This window comes from Cynocephalus volans, chromosome X (genome assembly GCF_027409185.1).
Source record: "Cynocephalus volans isolate mCynVol1 chromosome X, mCynVol1.pri, whole genome shotgun sequence".
NCBI lineage: Eukaryota > Metazoa > Chordata > Mammalia > Dermoptera > Cynocephalidae > Cynocephalus > Cynocephalus volans.
The window spans coordinates 113,754,684-113,777,357 of NC_084478.1; the positions used below are offsets into that span (position 1 = coordinate 113,754,684).

At 46.8% G+C, this 22,674-nt stretch overlaps 1 protein-coding gene across 2 annotated transcripts; it reads right to left on the reverse strand.

Moving 5' to 3' along the window:
* Window positions 1–255: 255 nt before the first annotated feature.
* LOC134366989 (glycine receptor subunit alpha-4) lies at window positions 256–21,060 on the reverse strand. Of its 2 annotated transcripts, XM_063083621.1 has the most exons (9): window positions 20,990–21,060; window positions 17,714–17,844; window positions 17,370–17,437; window positions 16,498–16,721; window positions 16,274–16,356; window positions 14,578–14,718; window positions 11,502–11,716; window positions 6,702–6,851; window positions 256–546 (listed from the first exon to the last, which is right to left on the reverse strand). In XM_063083621.1, exons 1-9 carry the CDS (start codon window positions 21,058–21,060, stop codon window positions 256–258), a joined length of 1,374 nt encoding a protein of 457 aa, XP_062939691.1. The 2 variants fall into 2 exon arrangements, with proteins under 2 accessions (XP_062939691.1, XP_062939692.1); XM_063083622.1 differs by lacking the exons at window positions 17,370–17,437; window positions 20,990–21,060 and having other exon boundaries at window positions 17,714–17,815.
* Between the last annotated feature and the right edge of the window lie 1,614 nt (window positions 21,061–22,674).

Below are 22,674 nucleotides of genomic sequence, written 5' to 3' on the forward strand. Positions count from 1 at the left end.
CCAAACCTTATTCTCATGAAGAATGGGAGAGTATGGAGAAGATCTGGATTAGGGTAAATAAGCCATCTTTATAAGTACAGCCACCACTGGCACCATGCAGTATAGGCCCACATATTGTTGGGACTGGTAGTTGAAGTTCTGAGTGGGAGATCAGGAAGGAATGGTCCAAGCCCCTGACGGAGTCCAATGGAGGGGGAAAGCCTACCCAGGAGAAAGCAGGAAGCCAGCATTTGGACTCTATAGCCCCCATCCTATTCACAGTGCCTTGTGGATATCTTCTGAACGTAGTACTTTATAGACAACCCAGTAGAAGATATTGAAGATGAGGAAAGTGAAAGGAAAGACAGCCCGTGAAATGGTGTCAATTCTCTTGGCTCGGTCCACGTAGAGTTTCCGCATGGTTTCTCCCTCCCTTAGAAGAGGGGTTGGAGGTTGGGAGCTATAAATGCCAGGTCCTTCCATTGGACCTCCATCCCTTGTCTGGAGGCAGTGGCCCAAGCCATAGCCACGGAAATAGAAACGACTTTCTCGGATGATATCTTCCTCCTGGAATTATAAGAAGAAAAGGGCAGAATTTGAGGTCAAAGCTCTAAGGTGGAGGGATAGAGATCAGGCCACACAAATATCTCATAGTGATGCTATGCAGACAAGGTGGCTGAGTACACAGACCCATTGCCTGCTTTTCTATGGCCACAAGACTACTCATGAGATAGATGTATGCTAAGCAGCTATATGTGGTTCATGGCGTATGTTATGATTCCAATTTCAGTTAGGCCCTGAGCTGCCTTTTTAAAACGCATAACATCATTTAAAGCCATCTAAAACCCAGTGAAGTGCCAACCACTGTGAGAGGTCACCTGAATGTCGAGTTATCTGGGACTGATAATAAACAACAATGAAACCATTAGACAGTGAAGCTGAGATAGTTAGATTTGGTAAACTTGACCTTAATGACTTCCAAAAGCTTCAGAATTAGTTCTCCTTGTATATAATATCTTTTAAAAATTATCTCACTTCAAAGCTAAAAATTCCAAAAGTTTTAAATAACCTAATAAGTTAATCAAGTTAGAATAAAGCTGATTCCTCTATTGCAGGTATGGGGGCTTCTCTGCAAATGAGCAGATTTGACCTAGGGGTCAGAACATTCAATTTATTACCCAATTATTACCCAATGCACGTTCTGTTCATGTACAATACATGCAGTATGATAAACACATTAACATTGAGGAGGTAATTATTACATAAGTACTAAGTAATGTGGCAGACTGCAGAAAATCCATTCATCTAATAGTCAGCTAACAACCTTAAGTAGCTATAACATAGTTGAGAGCCAGGAAGTAAGGACAGAACGACAGAAATATCAAGGTAAAAGATAAAAGATTATATATATGTGTGTGTGTGTGTATACATATACATATATATATATATATATAGAGAGAGAGAGAGAGAGAGAGAGAGAGAACCAAAGCCCCTTATTGATCAATAGAGCTCTACTTATATGAGGCCCCCAGGCCTCCACTCAGAGCCTATTTACTCTTATTTTATCAACAAACCAAACAATTCTAATTTTATCTGCTTCTAAAGGACAGAGTTGAAAGAAATACTTCCTTCAAAGTTGGTTATAATTTTTAAGAGTATTGATGGCTTTGGAGCAAACTCTTCAGCTATCTAAGAAATCACCTGAAGTGAAATTCCCCTTTGTAAGATGATGCCAAATACCACCTCACTTCGCCCAGGAGTGAAGGGGTTCCTGGGGACTTTCAGTGCTGAAACTGGGGAAATCCAAGGCAAACCAGGAAGAGATAGCCACCCTATAGCTGCCTGAGGCATTTACTACAAATTATAAGAACAAGATAGATGTATATTATGTAGCTATGACATAGATATATATAAAATGTAGATAAAGTATATTTTATTTATTTATTTGGCACCTGGCCGGTACCAGGATCCGAACCCTTAGACCTTAGTGTTATAATGCTGCACTCTATCCAACTGAGCTAACTGGCCAGCCTGATAAAGTATGTTTTAAACACTCTCTAGTTAGAGGGACATTATAGGATCTTTATAATGGGACCTCTGCAGCTATGGTAACACATTGAAAAGTGGCTTCTAGATGAGACGTTGGTGTGGTAGGTCCTAGTATCCCCCGATTATTACATCTCTAGAAGCTGACCTGTCATCATAAGAGCAGGTCTGTTACTGGGCATGAGGAGCAGGCAAGCTCAGGCTGGAGATTCGCCAACAGATTCCATTTCTTTCTCTGCTGCCTGTGAGCTCATAATAAAAACTTGCTGTGCCCCGGCGCCTAACACTGTGCCTGGAACCTAACAGGCACTCAGTAGATATCTGTTGAATGAATGAACAGATGGATGAGCCACATGCTTCAGAATAAAGGGAAGGGAATGGCTTTTTGTTCTTGTGAAGCCAGTATCCTCTCAGGGTCTCAAACTGAAGAGTCTACTCGGGAGAGAATCTTATTCAAAGTGCATGGCAGGAAAAACAATTACTCCTTGCCTTGCTCTGCACAACGGCCTGATGCCCTTTGTCTCTGGAAAGGGAATGGCACTTTTGGTTTAGGAAAGAACTGCTCTAAAGTCTGCCCACCAGAGTGCTTTGCTGCGCAATTCTTGATTTTGCGAGTCTCTGTGGAGAGAATTGTACACATGTAGGCCAGAGGCAACTCACTAGCGTGGTTGTTCATTGACTAAGTTGTAGTGGGGCAGCCTCAGCTCTTTGCTCAAGGTTATTTCCATAGCCTCATTCATCAAAGGCCTTGGCTTACCGTACATGTATTTTCTAATTCATTTTAATACTATTCTTACAGGGGAGTTTGTGCTGGACCTATTTTAGAGATGTGGAACGAGAGGCAAACAAAGTATCTCCCAAAGACTTCAGAAATGATGGGGGTAAGTAAAATGATTTCATTCCTTGATTTTCAGTTCAGGCTCCCTCAGACCACCCTTTTCCTTATTGTTTACCCTCATCCCCTCACTCCCACAGCTAGAAGATACAATCATGGAATATACGTGTTTGCAAAAAAGCTCTGAAGGAGAAAGTTGGATCCAACTGCTATTTCTGTTTCTATATATCCAATTTTTTCCCCTTTTCTCCAATTACAGTAAATCTAAAGGGAATTATTTAGAAATATTTCCTAGGCTGGAAACTGCCATTTCACATGAGAGAGAAAACACAGCCAATAGAGTAAGCCGCACTTGGCTCTTTCTGAGTTTAACATACTGTACCTCTTGTAGTTGTGGGGAGCAAAGATGATTAACCTGAAATTTGAGGGTGGGGTATCCTGGATTTGGATATTATCTATTTAGGCCAAATTCTGAGGGATGTGTTTGTGCGTGTGTGTGTGCACGTGAGTGTGTGTGTGTGATGGGGAGGAATAATGGAATCTCAAATACCATTTTATGGCTTCCATGATCATTAAAATAGAACTTTTTTTTCAGTGATCTATAGAGGAGGAGGAGCTAGAGAGGGAAGATATTCCAAAACCAAGCTGGGGAGGGAGTGCATACTGCAGGAGGTGAGGTGTGGAGGTGGGAAAGAGTGATACATACTGAAGTGAGAGAGGCTGACAGACAAGAGATTAGAGAATGGGGGCAGGGTGCTAGAGGATGGAGAGAGGTAAGCAGGGTTTTGGGACCAAGCCTCTGAGAGGACTTGGCAATATTTTGAAATTTCTTCCAGTTCTTAAGTTATTCTATTAATAGTGGAAAGGCTTTCTCTCCAGTCTGAGAGCAAAAACCCTTGCCAATCAGCCTGCAAAAGTTGGTGGGCTGGGTTACATGGCTGCTGTGTCCACAGCCTGGTGCTATGGCCTGCTGAGGTGATAAAGAGCCTCATTTTTCCCTGTGAAGCTTATAGACTAGCTGGGAAAACAAAGCAGAAGTGCATGGGAAAAAAATTAAACCTCTTTAGACAGTGACATGGAAGGAGACCACCAGGTGGTGAAGATGGGTGGTTGAGGAGAGATTGGAGAAGAAAAGGATTAAGCCGAGAGCTGGCTAAACAGCTGGCTGGCTCCTAGAATAATCTGTACTTGCTCTTGGCTAAGAGCTTCCTGAAAATTGTGTGGATTTCCCTCCTCCCTCAATAGGGCTCTTCTCAGACTGAAAACTTCTGCTTTTCTAACTGGAACAGTAGGGTCCAGAGAGAAGTTCTAGAAATTTCCTAACTCTCCATCAACCTTTTCAGTCTGCTTGGTGCCTCCAGGAGCCCTGCTACAGTTCCACTGGGATGGCGATGGCTTTAGGAGACTCAAAAAGGGACATGATTAATGGCACAGGTTTGATTTTCAGGTGTAATTCACATTAATAATAAACCTCAGTCCACTTTCAGGCAGTCTCCAGGGTCCTAAGCAGGACCCAGGCTGCTGTTATAACTTTGAAATAATTGAGCACTGGTTCTGACAAAGTCCATTATGAGCCCAGCATCAACCTACATATGAGCAGGAAGACAGGCTATGGGCTGTTGGGGGTAGGGGTGGTACAGGGAAGGAGGAGGGACTAGTGTCAACCTGGAGTAGCTCTACAGTAATTGTGGCAGCCTATTGTTGCTGAGATATCTACAGAGGCAATTTAGCTGGTAAAAGGACTTTGGACTGGTTGGTGGCCTGCTCTTCTTTTCCAAGGTAGGCATGGAGAAGGCATCAAGATCAAAATCCCTATGAAGCTAAGATTTTGGTGCCTGCAGGTAGGTGTGACACAGCTAAAGAAGGGGTGAGGGCAGTTAGCTTAGAAAAAAGAGCATCCATTACCTTTTTTCTTGCCCTTCTGCCAAGTTTATATATATTTCTCTAACCCTGGTATGGGACAGGAAAGGCTTTTAAGTCTCTTGAAGAATGAATGAGCCCTACTCAAGAAAATGCAGTTGTGGATCAATCCACTAGAGGGCATACATCCCAGGGCCCAACTAAAGGACTAAAGTGAGACAAGAATTGATAAATTTAGACAAACCATTAGACAAACCACTAGAAGAGACAGGAGCCTGCCCTCAGCAGAAAGAGACCTTAGCAAGGAACGTGAAACCATGGGGAGAGTTTGTGAGATAACTTTTACTGAGGACATATGGTAGGGGTGCCCCAGGAACAGCACAAGTGGGAAGTGAGGTGTTAGGAAGAGGGAGGAGTCCTTGTGCTAGTGTGACAGAGACAGGTTAGAGCCAGGATTTTAACAGTGGGTTCAAATCGTTGTTTCCTATACGCCCAGAGATCATTACATGCTTGTTCTTTGGCTTTGGAGCCTTGGATTAGGCAGAAAATATAAATGCTGTGCACTGATTGAATTGTGTCCCCCAAAGTTCATATATAAGAAGCTTAATTCCCACCATAACTGTTGAGGGTGGGAAATCCCATTATGGTAATTGAAAGGGGGGGGCGTTTAAGAGATGATTAGATTATAGGACCATGCCATAGTGAATGGATTAATAACAGTGGTCAGGGGTGCGATACTGAGGGCTTTAGAAGGAGAGCACGTGAGAATCTCTCTGCTCTGCCATTTCACAATGTGATAGAAGTCACCACCAGAGAAAGCCTTCACCAGATGTATTCCCTAGACTTTGGACTTCCCAGCCTCTGAAACTGTAGGCAATAAATTTCGTTTTCTTATAAATTACCCAGTTCTGTGTAGTTTGTTATAAGCAACAGAAATGGACTGATACAGAAAATTAGAGTCAGGGCACAAGATGGACCAGTATTCTGTGTCTCTGGTGATTAAGCAACCAGAATGTAGCTCAGCAAAAGCTTTCAGCTTTGCTCATAATTGGACACTTGCTTCTGTGAGGGTGGACGAGGCACCTCTGTTGTCATGACAACTTACCTAGCACCTACTGCCTGGGCAATTGGGGGTAAACTGCCTCTGTTGTCATGACGACAAGATTCCTCTTATATTTTCTCAGGTGATCACTCTACTGTGGAAGAAATGGGGTTAACAAACAAGAGTGAGGGAGTACAACAGCTCAAGCCCAACAACTCTGATGCACCCAATGAAGATCAAGGAGAAGAAACCCAGCGGCCAGAAGAGGCAAGTATTGCTTTTTCAATTCCAACTTAGTTATGGGTACCCTTTGATAATGCTCCCCTAGAAAGGTACCAACACCTGACTTTTGAATTCTTAACCACCACTTAGTGCATAACAACCTGGGGTACTTCCTCATGGGTTGGGGGAGAGCCAGGAGCAACCATTCCTACTTCTCAAGGCAATCTCATATTAACAAACTTGATAAGGTTCTAATACTGGCTAACCTATTTTTTTTTTTTTTTTTTTTTTTTTTTTGTCGTTTTTTCGTGACCGGCACTCAGCCAGTGAGTGCACCGGTCATTCCTATATAGGATCCGAACCCGCGGCGGGAGCGTCGCCGTGCTCCCAGCGCAGCACTCTACCGAGTGCGCCACGGGGTCGGCCCCTGGCTAACCTATTTTCAGTGCTCATGTTGTGCCAGTCACTGTGCCCATGGTCCTAATCACTACTGTACTGCTTTGTGGGAATTAACGTCCCATTGGACAGATTAGGAAACAGAATCAAAGATTTTAAAGTACTTAGCTTAACTGTGACCCACCTGGGACTAGAATCTGGGGTTCCTGATTGCTTGTCTAGTCTTTGCAGCCCTAGATTTGGTCTTGGTTTGTGGCAGGAGGAGTAGGGAGCAAAGAGTCCAAAGGAGAAAGAAGTGGACCCCTCCCTAGTTGTACTCACCATGCGTTGGCGCCTTTGCCTTCTTCGAAGTCGCATGAATTCCTTATGCTGACGGGAGACAAAATTGACAGCAGCATACTCCAGCAGGGCAGCGAACACAAACAGCAGGCACACAGCCATCCAGATGTCGATTGCCTTCACATAGGACACCTAGGACATCCACCAACAGAGCAGTCAGCCTTCTAGGAGTCCTTCCATGGCCTATCTAGTGGATTTCCACCCCATATCAATTGCCTGCTGTTCTTCAGTTTTATCCTGAATTTCTTGATAAATCCCATTGCCTGAAGGTCCATGTCAAAGAGATTGGGCTACCCATCATCCTTCACCTCTCTGCACTCTCTACCCTCTACTTCCATCCACTTTTTCTTCCTACATTTCTTTTCCTTTCTTTTCTTATTCTTCTTGTGCTTCTGCTTCTTATTATTCTTTTCCTTCTTATTTTCTTCTGATTCTTTTCTTTCAATAAATGGCAATGAACATGAACATTGTATTTGTTTGCCCTCTGTTATCTCCTAGGGTCCTCGCAGCCATGGTGATAATTGGGCAGGGCCCATGATTCCCATGAGAGACACATGAGGATGCTTAAGGTCCAGAGAGGAAGGGTCTTAGCCAAGATTACCTAGTGAGAAGGTGGCAGTAGGACTTGGGGGTTCTGGGCTTTCAATTCAGTGGCATCGCCATTTACCTAGGCTGCAGTCTCACTGACAACCTAGGAGCTTCTTCCTTTCTTTTCTTCACCTCTGTTTTTCCCTTTCCCCTGTGGTTTTTCCTGCTTCTCTTCTTGAGAGGCCCTGCTGAGAACATGGGCTCAGTAGTGAGCTGGAGCATCATCTCTCACTCTGGAGAGAAGAATAGGACAGGGATCCTGAGAAGGCACCACTCACCCTTGTAAGGATGCTTCTTTAATTGCATGGCACTGTTGGCATCCACCTATCCAGTCCCTGGTGCTCTCCTCTCGCTACTTGCCTTGGTAGACTCTAAGTACTTTTCTCTCCCACTCCCTTGTGAAGGTTGAACCCTGATCTCTACTGGAACAGGGTTGCAGTTGGGTGGGGCCAGGAGGGGAGACGGAGCTCAGGCTTATGAGATCCTTGCACCTCCTGAACCAGATTGACTCCCTATATAGTTTTGAGCTGCTAAGCTCACCCCATAGGGATCCCCAGCAGGAACAGGATTTATGACCGGCAACTTTCACCAGCTTCTGCTATGTTGGGCAGTGAGGGTGCTGCAGACCCCAGGTAAGGAGCAGGTTTCACTGGATAAACCATCTACCTCAGTAGTTCTTAATGGGACAACTTTGCCCTCCCCCCACACCCACCCCCAGGGACATTTGGCAATGTTTGGAGACATTTTTGGTTGCACAAGTTTGGGGTGGTGGTAGCTCCTGTCATCTAATGGGTAGAGGCTAGGGATGTTGCTAAACATCTTACAGTGCACACCACCCCCAACACACATGCATGTGTGTGCATGTGTGTGCATGTACACATCAATGAGTTATCTGACCCCAAATGATAGTAGTGCCAAGGTTGAGAAACACTGCTCTACCTCTTTTAGGGCAATTCCACTGAGATGGTGATGGTGGATTACTAGGCAACCATGATAAGGCATCACTTTGCTATCTACTAAGAGGGCATCCTATTTCATTCACCATCTCCTAGTCCCACTGAGCCCTCAGGGATATCTAATACCTGCTACAAAAATCAACAATGAGTTAATGAAAAGGGAGGACCATGAAGAGCTTTGGACCATCAAAGGAAAAGACACTTCAAGCATCAGAAATTCTTGTTAATGAGGAGTGTGTCGATAATACATCTTAAAAATCTCTGGAACCCATCCACTCACAATTCTAGCTCATCTGAAGGACTGCAGTAGTTTCCTAAATCGTCTCCTGGCATCCACTCTTGCCACCTCCAATCTGTTCTCCAAACAGCAGCCAAAGTTTTGTTTTCAAAATGTAAATCTGATCATTATCACTCCCCTGCTTACAACCTGTCAGTGGTTCTCCATTACCCTTATGATACAGTTTATACTCCCCTTCCCATGACATCCAGCTTCTGGCTTCCTCTTTAGTCTCATCACGCCCCTTGCAATCTGTGACCCTGCCATGTTAAACTATTTGAGCAGTTTCCAAAGGAGTCAGTCTCCCTTCCCCTTTCTCTCCTTTATATGGATAACTTTTACTTGTCCTTCAGCTTGCACTTTAAATACTACATTCTCTGGGAGGCCTTCCCTGATCATCCCAGTCTGTGTCAGTTGACCTGCTATATGTGTCCAGGTTACCTATACCTTCTTAGTATCCAACACATACCTGGCCATTCCCTCTACTAGACTATGAGCTCTTCAATGGCAGAGACTGTTTCTATCTTGTTTACTGTTCTTTCCCTAGTGCCTAACTAAGTGCCTGGCACATAGTAAATATGTTTCGAATGAATGAATGGATAGATGGTTTAACAATGTGTTTGTCCTTGCTGACTTCTGCTTGCTGTCTTTGCCCCCCCTGTCTTTGTCCTACCTGCCCAAAGAGCTATGGGCCATTTAAATTACAGGATCTAGAGAGAATTGAGTCCTTCTTCCCTACTGAAACTTTAGATCTAATCAGCCAGTCTCTGGTAGAAACTTCAATTTATACTTTATATTCTGCTCTGAGCTACCTGCAGTTGTGGAGATCAAGGGCCTGACAAGGAGACAGTGATCAGTGCCTTTGTAGGGCTCACAAAAGCAAAGAAAGAGTAGCTTTCTGGGAACATGAGGACTGGCCACCCCAGCTGAGTTCCCATACAAAGTAACCCTCTGCTACTCTCATCTTGGACACGTCATATTGGGGAGGGTGATTGTTGTGGCTTTCAGAACCCCCTGGCCTGGCCCCATCTCTTTTTTTGGATCTCCCACCAAACCTAATGTTACACAAACTCAGGAGTAAGCCGAAGCTCCCTGGCTTACTGAGTCCCCTTGCTCTGTGGGGCTGGCTAATGAGGCTATTTAGTGTGGGGTGAATGCCTGGGTATCTTGCTAACTGGCCAATGAGGCCATGAAAAAGTCATTAAAATCTGACAAGAAGGCACCAAATGCTGCAAACAAACAACCCTCCAACAAAGTCCGTTTTTTTCCAAATGAGGAAACTAAGTGATTCATGGAGGTAGATGGATTGTGCTCACTCACAGGAGGGGACCAGAAAAGGAAGTTCTCTTGTCAACAATAAGGCACAAATTGCAGTATCTCCCTGAGTTAGAGAAGAATCTCCTTGCATGGCAGAGGCAATAAACTAGGGCAGGGCTCTTAGGTCTGAACTACTTTTCTGGCTTTGGTCTCCATACAAGGCCACTACCAAAACACAGCCATCACAGCCTGGCCCTGTAGCCCTTGTCTAAGTCCAGCCTGCCTCTCAGAGTCTCGTCATCTAAGAAACACATTTACAGGAAATGATCCCTAAGAACTTCTCCCGGGACACTTGATCCTGATCTGAGCTTTGTCACTGTTTATCCCTAGAGGGCTTTGAACCACCTAAAAGGTTTCCTGGCAGCTCAAAAATAATTGGAGACAACACCAGCTACTTTAGCCCCAGATCTATCACTCAGTTTTTTCAACCCTGACACCTAATAATTATAACAATAGTTTTAACATTTGTTGAGCAGTTATTATGTGCCAAACATTGTCCTATGTGTTGATACATTATTTTTTACAATAACCCTATGGAAGAGGTAATATTCTTATTCCAATGTTTATAGGTGAGGAGACAGAGGATAAGAAATTTATCTAAGGTCATGCTATTAGTAAATGATGAGGCTGGGACTTAAACCCCAATCTGCCTGACTTTAATATCTACTCATAACCACTATTCCCCCCATATAGCAAATTCATAAATTCACTATGGATGTCCCAGATTAAAAGCCTTATTACAAAAAAGCACCGACAGATGGGAGATTAAAGGGCCTGGTTTCCAACAAATCAGAGCAAGAGGGACTCTGTTCACTGTAAGATCCACAAGGAACTGTGTTGCTTTTGCTTCCCGTTATTTTTCCATGACCAAGTACAGTGCCTAGTACATAGTACATGCTCAATAAATATTTATTGAATAAATTATTCAATAAATTATTCAAATAAATTTGGCCTTGCTCCCTGGTTTGTTCAGAGCCTTGCTGACTGTAAGGACTTTGAGGTGACCTCTAAATTCCCTCATTAAGACATGAGGCAGGGAGAACCTGTGCCCAGTCCCATCAGCACAAATCTTTCTGCGTAATCAAAACATCACCAGGCCCCAGATGATCAGAGTCCACTAACTTTAATTGCTATTTGCTACCTCAAAATTTTCTCATCCCAAGAGAATGGAGAGTGTCTCTAAAGTTCTTTTAATAGTATCTGATTTCTGGCATAGTAAGAGAACAGAAGTTGGTTCAAAATCCTAATATTTCTTTGGTTGTTTCTTGTGGGGCATAACCTTGAGAAGTTAATTTTACCTCTCTGGGCTGTATTCTCATCTATATCAAGAGAGAGTGGGACTTTCTACTTGCTAAGGGTCTTTTGATCTCGGACATGCTAGTATTTCCTGATGAAAGTCAGAGTAAGTAAGGCATGGTCTCTGCTCCTTTCCTAGCCAGACAGCAACCCTAACCCCAGCCTCCACATTGTTAGCAATGTTATCTGCAGTGTGTTGTGGGAGAAGAGAGAATGCAAGACACCTGCTCTTGTTCTGTGGCTCTTTTCAACCTAAAATCCAAGGTAAATAGTGATCAGGAAGGAGCATGGGATGAATGAGAAATGGGGAGCTCTATGGCAAGCAAGTTCCCTTGCATGTCTCATCACCTTAGGCAAAGAGGCCCGGGAGCCAGAGCTCTGGGTTGTCATGGTGAGCACGGTGGTGATGCCGAGGCCCACGCGGGCAGGGGCAGCATCCATGTTGATCCAGAAGGAGACCCAGGACAGGATGACGATGAGTAGGCTAGGGATGTACATCTGAATCAGATAGTAGCCCATCTGCCGTTCCAGGTGAAACTTTACCTCGATGCAGGTGAATTTCCCTGTAAGGAAAACAGTGAGGTATCAGGCCTCAGGTTCCCAGCCTGCAGCTGAGCCAGAGGCGGCAGGACTAGGGTAGCCCTATCTGCTGGTGAGCCTCTGGGCACCTCAGCTGGCCCGAGAAATGAGCCTTTCAAAATGGACCCATGTAGTGCCAGATGTATGTACAAAGGAAGCTCTCAGAATGGCCATCAAGGACTTGGCCTCTTGCTCCCAGCGCTTTAGTTTCCAGCAGAAGGCCTTTCACATGACAGCACAGCAAGAGGATAAACAGCAAGAGGCCTCACGAGTCAGACTGCCAGGGTTTGAATCTTGAATTCTCCCCTTATTAGTTGTGTGACCTTGGGCAAAACATCCAATCTTTTTGAGCTTAAGTTTCCTTGTCTGTAAAACAGAGTAATAGCAATATCAACTCCACCACTGAGCTATGGAAAAAATTAAATGCGATAATGTATTTGAAGTGTTGAGCACATAGGCAGCTATTACTATTTTTATCATTATTAACAAAGTAATTAGCTTAGATTCCACTCAGATCTCAGCAGCCTTCCTTGTGCTTATGAGGACCCCAGAAGCTCTCTAGAAACAACAATTCACTGAGATAAACACTGCCTGTGTCTTAAGCAAGTGAGAAGAGCCGGATAGCAAACATCTGGAAACAATGCTCAACAGAGACCATCTCTGGACAGCGGGCAGTGGGTTCCTGTAGAGCATCAAGCAGTAGCATTCTATTCCACCAACAAAAAGTGCATTGGCCCCAGGCACATGTACCAGTGCTCCACCTCCCCTGCCAGCCATCATCACTTTACCCTGCTTCCCATGGCCCAAGGCTAAGAAAACACTAGCTCAGAGCTTCTCTCAGAAGCAGGGGCTTAGGATAACCCAAGCAAAAAGGAGAGGATCTATATATTATTTATTCTGGACTAGGCTTACTCTTATCAGACCTGTCTGATTTCTAAGGGCTAATGATTTCATCAATGACTGATTAAGGCTTTGGTGTGATGTATGATGCTGTGATCTTCTACTGTTCCCTGAGTCCACCCTGCCCCAGGCTTCTTGCCATGATATGCCTTTACTAGGTACTCATATTTTCTTTCCCTTCTTTTTTTCTTCTTCTTTTGTTGTATTTAATTGCAAAATTAACTCTTATTTAGTATAGTAAAAATGAGAAGTAGAGAAGGAATAATAAGATTCATAAGGCTCACCTTTATCAAGCCCCTACTAAGTGTCCTGACTTTATATATTTTATCTCATTTAATCCTATAGCAACTCTTTGGGGCTGGTCAAATTATTATCTCCCTTATTACAGATAAAGATACTGAGACACAAGGAGATTATGTTTCTCAGGGGCACCCAACTAATAAATAGTGGAGCCAGAATCCAAACACAGCTCTATCTGACTCCATAGATTTTGTTCTTTTCTGTTGTATCACACTACTTTAGCATTTAGTGCTATTTCCTTTTAATATTTTTAAATGCATCTGTTTGGTTTGTTTCTTTTACACAACATAATAATTCTATGTATACAACTTTAAATCTTACCTTTTTTCACTTGTACTTTTTTATGATGACATAAGCACTTTGTAAGCATTCTTTCTAATGTTTGCATACTATTCCACCAAGCAGCCGCACTAGGTACTTTACTTAGCCTCTAACCTATTGGTGGATATTTAGAACAGTTCCAAGTTTTTGTTAGTATAAATAGTGACCCAGGAGCCCTCTTAGGGTCTAAAGTCAATGTGATATTTTGGACTATTTTTTATAATACATTCCAGGGAGTAGGATTCCTGGATAAACAAGTAGGGAAAAAATTTTAGCTTCTTGACTAAAGTTTCTCCAAGTATGTTCCCCGGACCACCTGCATTAGAATCCTCAGGATGCTTGTTACAATGCAGATCTCTGGGCATCACTCCAAGTATATGTAATCAGAATCTCTGAGACGTACAGCCCAGAAATCAACGTTTAACAGACTCCCCTGGGGAATATAACACACACCAAAGTCTGAAAACCACTGGCTTGTATACAAATTGCCAAACTTTCTCACCAAAAAAAGGTTATACTAATTTCAACTTCCACCTGCATTTTTAAAATTCAATGGCCTGTTTCTCTTCACATTTCCCATGCCCAATGTACATGCACACACATATGTATAAGGCAGCACCCAAAGCATATCAGTGGACCATAGGAGGGACCAAGGATCTCCCCTCTTCAGCCTGTTGCCTCTGTCTCAGGGACAGAGCTCCTCACAGCCAAATTGTCAGGGGAAATGAGGAAACAGTAACTCTTAGGGAAGCTGCAGCGGGCAGATGCTCAGGCTAGAAAAGCAGCCCCTCTCTGCCTCCTGGCCCACACTTCACACCTGGGAAAACAAGTCAGTTCATGAGAGCTGGGCAGTGGCAGCGGCAGGGGGAGGTGTGAATGGTAAGCTGGCCACTGCCCTCAGACCTATTCCCTCCCAGCCACTGACTACTCCTAGATGTGGATTCCCCAGCTTCCATGCAAAGTTTTTTTCCAGGAAAAGTGGAACACTCCTGCCACTCACTGTCACAGGCCCATATGCTCTGCAGCATGTGACAGGGACAAGAACATGGTCTTTGCAGTAAGACAGATCTGGATTTGAATTCTAAATCTTCCATTTACTAGCCATGTGACTTAGACAGTTGACTTAACCTCTTAGAATTTCAGTATTCCCTTTTTGGAAAAACGGTGTTGATAATCGCTACCAAAATGAACTATGGTATATGAAGCACTTAGCACCATATCTGGCATAGATTGGGCCTTCAATAGAAGCTGCCTGCCTTGTCCCCTGCCTCTCATCTGGAGGCCCTCCTGTGGCTCACAGCCAGTTAAAGATTCTGGTTTTTACCTGTGTTGTAGTGCTTGGTACAATAGCCTAGATCCTTCTCATCCCGCAAGATAAACTGGGGCAGAGTCAGCCCCTCAGCCACTTGGACAGCAGGAGCATCTTCCAGCCACTCAAACACGAGGTCATTCATGGTGTAGCCAACTGAAAGTGACAGAGATGACAGAGGGCTGCAGTGTGGGTGTTGGGTGGGGGTAGGCATAGGGTTAGAACTGGCAGGAGGGAACAGATGAGGAGTAAGGCCTGAGGTTTAGGAGCTTTCTGCTCATCTTGGAAAGGGAAACTTTTCTGAAGAGGGAACTTGGTTAATTGTCTCATGGGCCCATCCTAGGTGGGCCAACCAGGAAGATTCCAGACTCCTCTGCTACCCAGTACCCAAACTCGAAAAAGGCCCAAAGAGAAATTATTCTGGCAGACTTAGAAAGCAGGTCAAGAGGGTTGGAAAGATGTCAAGGAACCCAGCTGGGAACCTCCTGCCCTATCTCAAGCCCAGGGGAGTTAGCATGTGTACCAACCACATGTTTAGAACTAAGCCAGCCTCAGAGCCAGAGCTTCTGCCACCTCACCTCAGGGAGGAAAGAGCTATTTATATCCTGGCAGTCATGCATGGGACAATGTGTATACCACAGACTCCTAGCCAGGGCCTTGAATTGGGGAAAATAGAGAGCTAATATCTGAACATGCCAAGCTGTTCACAGATAGCTAGCAGTTCACAAAGGCTCACTCCACATATGACTATATTCACACACGTCAGGCAGAAATGGGAGCAGAAACACCAAGGCTCACAGACATTCAGTATAGGGCCTTGACCCAGAGTAGCTGTGTGACTTTGGGTAAGTCATTTCCCCTTCTGTAAAATGGGGATAACAGTAGCTGCTCCACCACTTTCCGGAGTTGTGGGTGGGTAATGAGAACCTGGATGCGAAAGTGGTTTACGAACTCTAAAGAGCTGACCACAAAGGACACATTCTATTCATTACTGTTATCATATGCTGGAAACAGCCTTACAAGCCTTCTTCTTCTCTGAGGGATGAGTGGACATTTCCTGATCTCACAGTCTCACCTCACCAGGGAGATGGGGAAGGAGTGAAAATAGGTGATGGTCCAGCCTTGACATGTTTGGCTCCTCTGCACTTTGGGCAGCCCCTGCAGGCTGGCACCCTTGCCATAGAGGAGGCCTTGGCTGACTCCACTCTAGGCACTGTCCCATGCCTAGAACTGTCCTCTCCTACCTCTGTACAAAGGTTATCTGTGTTCATGGGGAATTAGGCTCAAAGAGTACCCCCACCCTGCCCACACTAGCATTTTTATAGGTATCTTCAATGTCTTAACTCAGGGGGAGTAAAGGTAGAACTACTTAAGGCACAAGGAGAGGGGACATACCTTTGAGCAGAGAAGGTGACCCCAATCACCCCCCACAACCAGCACCAGAATACTGGAATGTATGGCTGATGCCTTCCCATTCCTTGGCCCTGTGGAACAGCCAGACCAGAAAGTAGTGCAGGAATAGAAAAATGCACTGGACTGGGTGTTAGGGAGCCCTGTCTTTTAGTCCCATCTATGCCAAGAATTGACTGTATGTACTTGGATAAGTCCCTCTCCACTCTAGGTGGCCCTTTTCCTGTCTGGAAAAATCACAGGATGGGGTTAACTAGCTGTTATTCCAGGCGTTACTCTGTAACTCTCTAGAGACACTTACAGCTCTCCAGCTGCATTGTGCAGGTCTGGATGTCCATGGGGAAGTTCTTGAGGTCCATTGGGCAGGACAAAATGAGGGTTAACCTGGAGGGGACAGTAAGAGAGAAGTAACATCAGCTTACTGGGGCCCAGCACAGGGATACCATCCTCCCACCCCTCAGCCTCCATCTGGTTTCTTCTCCTTGACACAAACTCTCCTGCAAACTTTCCATCCAGCGGGTGCACCTGATGCTGTAGAGCACGTTTCCGTTCTTGAAGATGCGCAATAACTTGTTGTCCGTGGTCACCTCATGGAAGTTGGCCCCTTTCTCATTGGCAAAGAACAGGTCTGGCTTCCAGATAGAGTCTAGCATGGAGGGATCAAGGTCCAGAGAGTCATCGGGATATTCTCGGTAGGCCAGGCGTGGGTCATTCCACTGCTGCCGCAAGAAGACATTCACCCGGTAGTCCTGGGAAGGTGCAGAGATGGGGCCCATCAGAGGCAGTGCTATCCCCAGGATCCCAGCAAGCCTACATGGGCAGGAGGGCCATGAGGAGGGAATGCTGAGAGCACATCTTGGGGGCAGTAGGCATTTTCCACTGCAGAAGGAGCCTGCCTTGTGCTGATATGGCAAAGATGGGAAGGGAAAAGGCACTTATTTAAGCACTTACTATGTGCCAGGCTCTCTGCTAAGTGCTTCTTTATATGCACCATCTTATTTAAATCTCACACCAACTTTGTGAGGAGGGTGTTGTCATGATCTCCATTTTACAGATGAGGAAACTGAGATGAAGAGATTTAAGTAACCTGCCTACATTATCACAGCTGTTAGATGGTAGTCAGGATTCTAACTCAGGTTTGTCTGATTCCAAAGCCTGTGCTCTGCATCAAGTTACTTCACAAGTTTGACCATCTTCTGCTTAGGTTAGTTTTGTGTTTAACCACGGAATTCCAAGGCTAGGGAAAAATGTCCTCCCAGTGGCCAACTTCAGATATCTCATGGCTTTAGCCATGACCATGAAAAGGGAAAAGACAGCAGAAGGAAGAAATGCTTGCTATCTGATAGGCTTCTCCCACTCACACTAGAGTGGCAGCAGGAAACAGGGAGGCCCCTTACCATGGTAGTCTCTGTGACGGAGCCAAAACTGTTGATGAAGATGTTGCAGGTCACGTTCACAGGTGGGCCTAAGGGTAGCAAAGCACAGCCCATTGGCAGGGCATTCCAGGAGGCTGGGAGTAGGTTCCAGGACTCCCTCCCTGAGCTTCAGGCCAGGACACTGCTGGGAGAAGGCAGTACCAGCTACACAGGCCCATGGGCAATGGGGAGGGGAGGCTCTTTCTGAGAACTAGCCTTGGACCTCCAGCCTCCTTTCCTTGGAGCAGGCAGTAGGGGCTGGCTGGGTAGTGTGCCACCAAAAGTGGTGAGGAGGGAGGGGTTTTTGTAGGATGAAGGTTTCTTACCTTTAAAATTGGGCCGAATCCTGGCGTCATATCCAGATGTTCGCCCCATAAGCTTGTCCAGGAAATCAGAGGGGGACATGGGCTGGAATCCCTTGGCCCCAGATTTGACTTCCTCTTTTGCCAAAGCCACCCTGGACAGGAGAGGTAAAGAAGTCTGAGGCCCATTGTCTTCTGCATTTATCACAGACTTTCTCCATTAGCATCCTCACCCACCTCTGACTGGTGTCCCCATCAGGCAGGAGGACAGGAGAGGATGGGTCTTTGGGCGCCCATTTGCAAAAGGAGAACAAAAACAGACATAAGCCAATTTGGCTGCTCATCAGTTAGTCCTAGAAAAGTGCTTTTACATAGATTAGATCCTTTTATCATCACAATTTTCAGTGAGATGAGGGTGAGGACTATTATTTCCATTTTACACATGAGAAAACTGAAGCTTCAAAAGGAGGAGTGACTTGTCCAAAGTCTCAGAGCTTATGAGTGACAGATCACGACTCAGACCCCAGGCTGAGGCCTTATCCAGTGTTCTCTTTCTGTTCTTTGAAAGCACCCTAAGGAGAAAGACATCTCACTGGAAATAATGTCGCCACTGTGTTTCTCCCATCTGGCCTAGCCAAAGATGAAAAGGGCTCAAGGACGACTTGCTTCCCTGAGAGTTGACTTCAATTTCTTTACCTTCATGCTGAGCCACTCAGGATCTAGGAACCAGTTTCTGAAGAGGGAGGCTTTGCTTCTGGCGTTTCCTCCAGCAGGAAGCTGTGTTTTGAGCTATATTTTAGTTTGGGGCTGTGGCCGCTGCAGGCAGGCAAAATCGTTTTGGCAACTATGGTGGGGAAGCAGGGCTCTAGGAGCATGGGAAAGCCTCCCAGTAGGGTGGTTTTGCTAAGAAGGTCAACTCCCATCTTTTTCCCCATAAACTTGGTTTTGAGGAAGGAGCCAGTGTGCTTTGGCCTGGCCTAGAAGCCAGCCCCCTTCTCCTGTGACAAGTTTCTAACAGCAGCAGAGCCCCTTCTATATGCCTGCTTACCAGATTACCAGCCAACAGACAGACTAGGGACCAGCAGCTCAGCAAAGCCATGGGGGCAGGGACGGAGCTCAGGGCTGAGCTCAGGCTGGATTCCTGGCTGGGCCAGATGCCTCCTGCTCTATCCTGCCATCAGCACTGCACCAGCCACTCCAGCCAGCTCCACCACTGCCACTGCTGCTGCTGTGGGGCTGGGTGGCAGAGTGACTGCTGTCCTGGGTTCTAGTCTCTTTTGTGTCTGCCAGCCCCTCCTTCCCAGTAAATCCATGCACCAGTCAGTGACAGAATAACATAAATAGCTAAGGTACCATACTAAGTGCTTCACACACCTTATCTAGTTTAGTTCTCACATTGGTCCTCTCAGATAAGTATTATGATTATCCCCATTATATAGATGTAGAGACTGAGGATCAGCAAGGTGAAGCAACATCTTCATGGTCATACAGCTAGTGAGTGTTCAAGTAAAGATTCAAACCCAGAGCTATTGACTTCAAAACTAAATCTATCTACCACAATACCATGATACAAGCAGCCCAGGGTGGGCTGCCAAGGAACCAGAGTTAGGGAAGATCAGTGGCAGCCCCAACTTCACTTCCTAGAGTCCCAGCTCCTTGAAGTCCCCTGAGCAGGAGGAAGACCTTACCCGAGGGACAGAGGCCACCCTGCCCCCCAGCAGGGGCTGTCAGAGCAGGTGGCCTAAGCAGGCTCTGAAAATCCAGGAGGCTGGTGGTGGTGCTGGAGCAAGCAGAAGTCTGTGACTATACCACAGGATGTCCACACTAGCCAGGTGCTGCTGCTGCTGCTGGCCAGCTTCCACCTGCCACCTGCCTGCTGGGAGGCCACATGGCCTTGCACAAGGAACAACCAGACCCTATCCACCATCCTTAGCCCCACTCTCAGGTCATATCTTCTGCTAGTCCCAGCCTTTGGACCCTGGGTCAAGCTGTGGGCTCACTGTCTTGGGCCCCAACTCCTGTTGCAGCCCCCTCTTCTGGGGCTATCTTGTCTGATGACCTGAGAGCTGAGTCACTGTGTGCAGCCACTTCTTATTCCCTTCCATTCCTGGAAAGTCCCAAACAGAGGCAGGACCTAGGAGGATCCCGAGCTGACAGTCTTCCTCATGAAAGGCCCTGGGCCGGGTTGAGAGAAGAACTCTGATTTGGCTGCTGGGTACCTGAGTGACCTTGGACAGGTCACTCCTCCACTAGACCTCAGTTTCCATATGTAAAATGAAGGGCTTAGACTCAAGACTCTCTAAGGGCACGTCTTGCTCTAATCACCCCTGGTCTCCAAGCCCAAGTGAAAGTGTTGCCACTGCAGCTTGGGCCTTGAGGCAGCCTCCCCTCCAGGAGGGCCAGCAAGCCCAGCTGGGTGCCCCCTTCTGCCTGCATCCTCCCATCAACTTAAGCTGAGCTGCCATTCCACTCTAAGCTGCTTTTCACTCTCAAGAAGTTTACTGCCCCGCTCAGCATCCCTGCCTGCCTTGTTCCTCAGGAGCAAGCAGCCCTGGGTGTTCCTTGGATTAAAAGGAGGAGGAGGAGGTGAATACTATGGTGGCACTCACTCCTTGCATCTTGGGAGGCACTCCTGTCATGACCAGTTCAGTCCAAGCCCCAGCCATTTTTCCTGCTAAGCTCACCCTGTCGACCTACACTGGCTCCTGGTCTAATAAGAAATGGGCAATTGGTGTGGGCACATTTACAGAAAACACAAAGCATGTCTTGCCTGCAATCCCAGGAAATGACTACTACTTGGTTCCCGTTGAGGGACAGTGAGCTGCCATGTGTGCACAGGCAGGGTGATTGTGGAGGGCCATGGTCTGGCCAATCCAGCTCCATCCTGATGTGTTCTTGGGGCAATCCCCTGCTACTTGAAGCCTCCCGGGCAGGCAGCTAGCTGACAGATGTTGCTGTCATTTTCGGGGCTCTGAGCAGTGTGTGGCCCAACTGGTAGGGAGACAGGATTGGGTGACAGGACAGATCTCCATTCTGGGGCTCAGCTATCTAACCCCTACCCAGGCCCAGGCAACTCCCACCCATGCAGAAGCCTTCCCACCAGCACCAGGACCTTGCCATCTCTAGTAAAAGGCTCCTGGGTCTTCATTAGGGGAGGGGTTGTCCTCCCCTGGAGCCCTCCAGGCTGTGGGCCTTTGGCAAACTTAGAGGAAACTGTGCCAGACGCCCCGGCCGGCAACCCCGGCCGGCCACCCCGGCCAGTGTTGGCATGCACCTCCTTCTCACCCCCACTCAGCTCACCTGAGGAGGACCTGCCCTGGCAGGGTCCAGAGGAGAAGGAAGGAGAGGGTTGCAGGAACAAGAGTTGTCATTCCGCGGGGACCCTGGAACCCTTTCTCAGCCCAGCTGCCAAGGTGAGAGGGGATATCCCTGTGGGCACGCCAAAAGTACAGCTCCTTCCTCCAACTTGGGCTGCTGGAAAGGAGCCTGTGCAGCCAGGCTAGGAGTTGCGCTCTCTCTCCTCTTCTGCCTCTTTCCCTCTGTCCTGTCAGGGGCCAGAACTCTTCCCTGGAAGTGATCCTGACACAGATAACCCTACCAGCTCTTGATTGGGTTTGCCTTGGGCTCGGAGGGCCTCAGTCTGCCAGCCAGGGAGCTAGAAAAGATTTTCGCTGGGCAGCAATCACTCTCCAAACCCTGGAGAGTCTTGGAGGGGAGGGAAAAGGGAGATCAGTAGGAAGATGTTTCCCTCCCTCCTACCTCCCCACAGATGCACTCTCCTAAAGCAGCAATTTAAAGGCACAGTCGCCAGCAGCTGGAGTGGGTTTCAGAGCGTGTCCGTGTGCTGGGGAGGAGCTTGGATTACTGCTGCTGCTTAGGGAGGGCTGGAGGTGCTCAGTCCAGCCTCTAACTCTTCGGCTGGAGCAGTGCGTGTAGGCAGCTCTGCTCCCCCCACCCATACCCCCGCCCCCTAAACAGCTTTCCTTTTAGCCTGCAGCCAAGCTGGAGCTGAACAGTAAAGTCTTAATGATTTTTATAAGGGGGGAAAGACCTGAGAGGGTTTAGGCAGAGCCACTGAAGCTGATAGCTTCGGGTTGAGAGGAGGCAAGGAGGCGGCCGAGGGCAGGCGCACCTTTTCCCTAACTCTCTACGAGGAGGCACAGAGGATGAATGATACCAAGGAGCTTCGGAGCCCTTCTCATAGGTGGTGTGCCTGACTGACTGTCCGACTTTCTGCCTGTCCCCATCCCCCTTCATCCTTGTAGTTGCTCATTCTTTCCCCTCTGCCTGCTTCTCTCCCTCAGATCATCTGTGGTGAGCTTGAGGCCCTCTGTAGTTCTCAAAACCCCTTCCCCAGCAGCGGGTGGGCAAAGCAAGGCTGGGACACAGCCGGCTTTGCAGGCTTCAGAGAAATCGCAGGGCAGCCAAGTGGAGTGACCCAGCGGCCCTCAGCCCTGGATGGAGGAGAGAGGCCAAGGGGGTGGGCTGGCTTTCTCCCTTGCCTTCTGCACATTTGCTTACAATATCCAAGTGCTTTGGCAGCTCTATTTTCTCCCACCTGCCCCTTCCCCAAACTTTCCCATGCCTCACCTAAACAGCTCTGGGACCCCCTCCCCAGTACCCCTCCTGTACTTCCTCTTTTTCTCTTCTCTCCTCCTCTCTTCCTCCCTCTCTCCCTGAAGTTTTCCTTCATCCATCCTCTCTCCATCTCTGTCTCCTTCCTTGTTTCTTCTCTGTGTCTCACCTCCTATGTCTGACTCCCTCTCCTTTTCCCCTCACTTTTTTTCCATTCCTGTTTTCTCTCTCATCCTCCCCATTATCTTCACTTTCTCACTCTTCCCTCCTAAATCACAGAAGTGAGAAGCCAAGGGTTTTAATTTCTTCTTCAGTGGAAAGTCTCCCACCAGCTTTGATGAGTTCTGAGTGTGTACTGGGGAAAGGGGTCTGTGCCACTTTCCACGGGTCAATCCCATAGCTGACTGTAG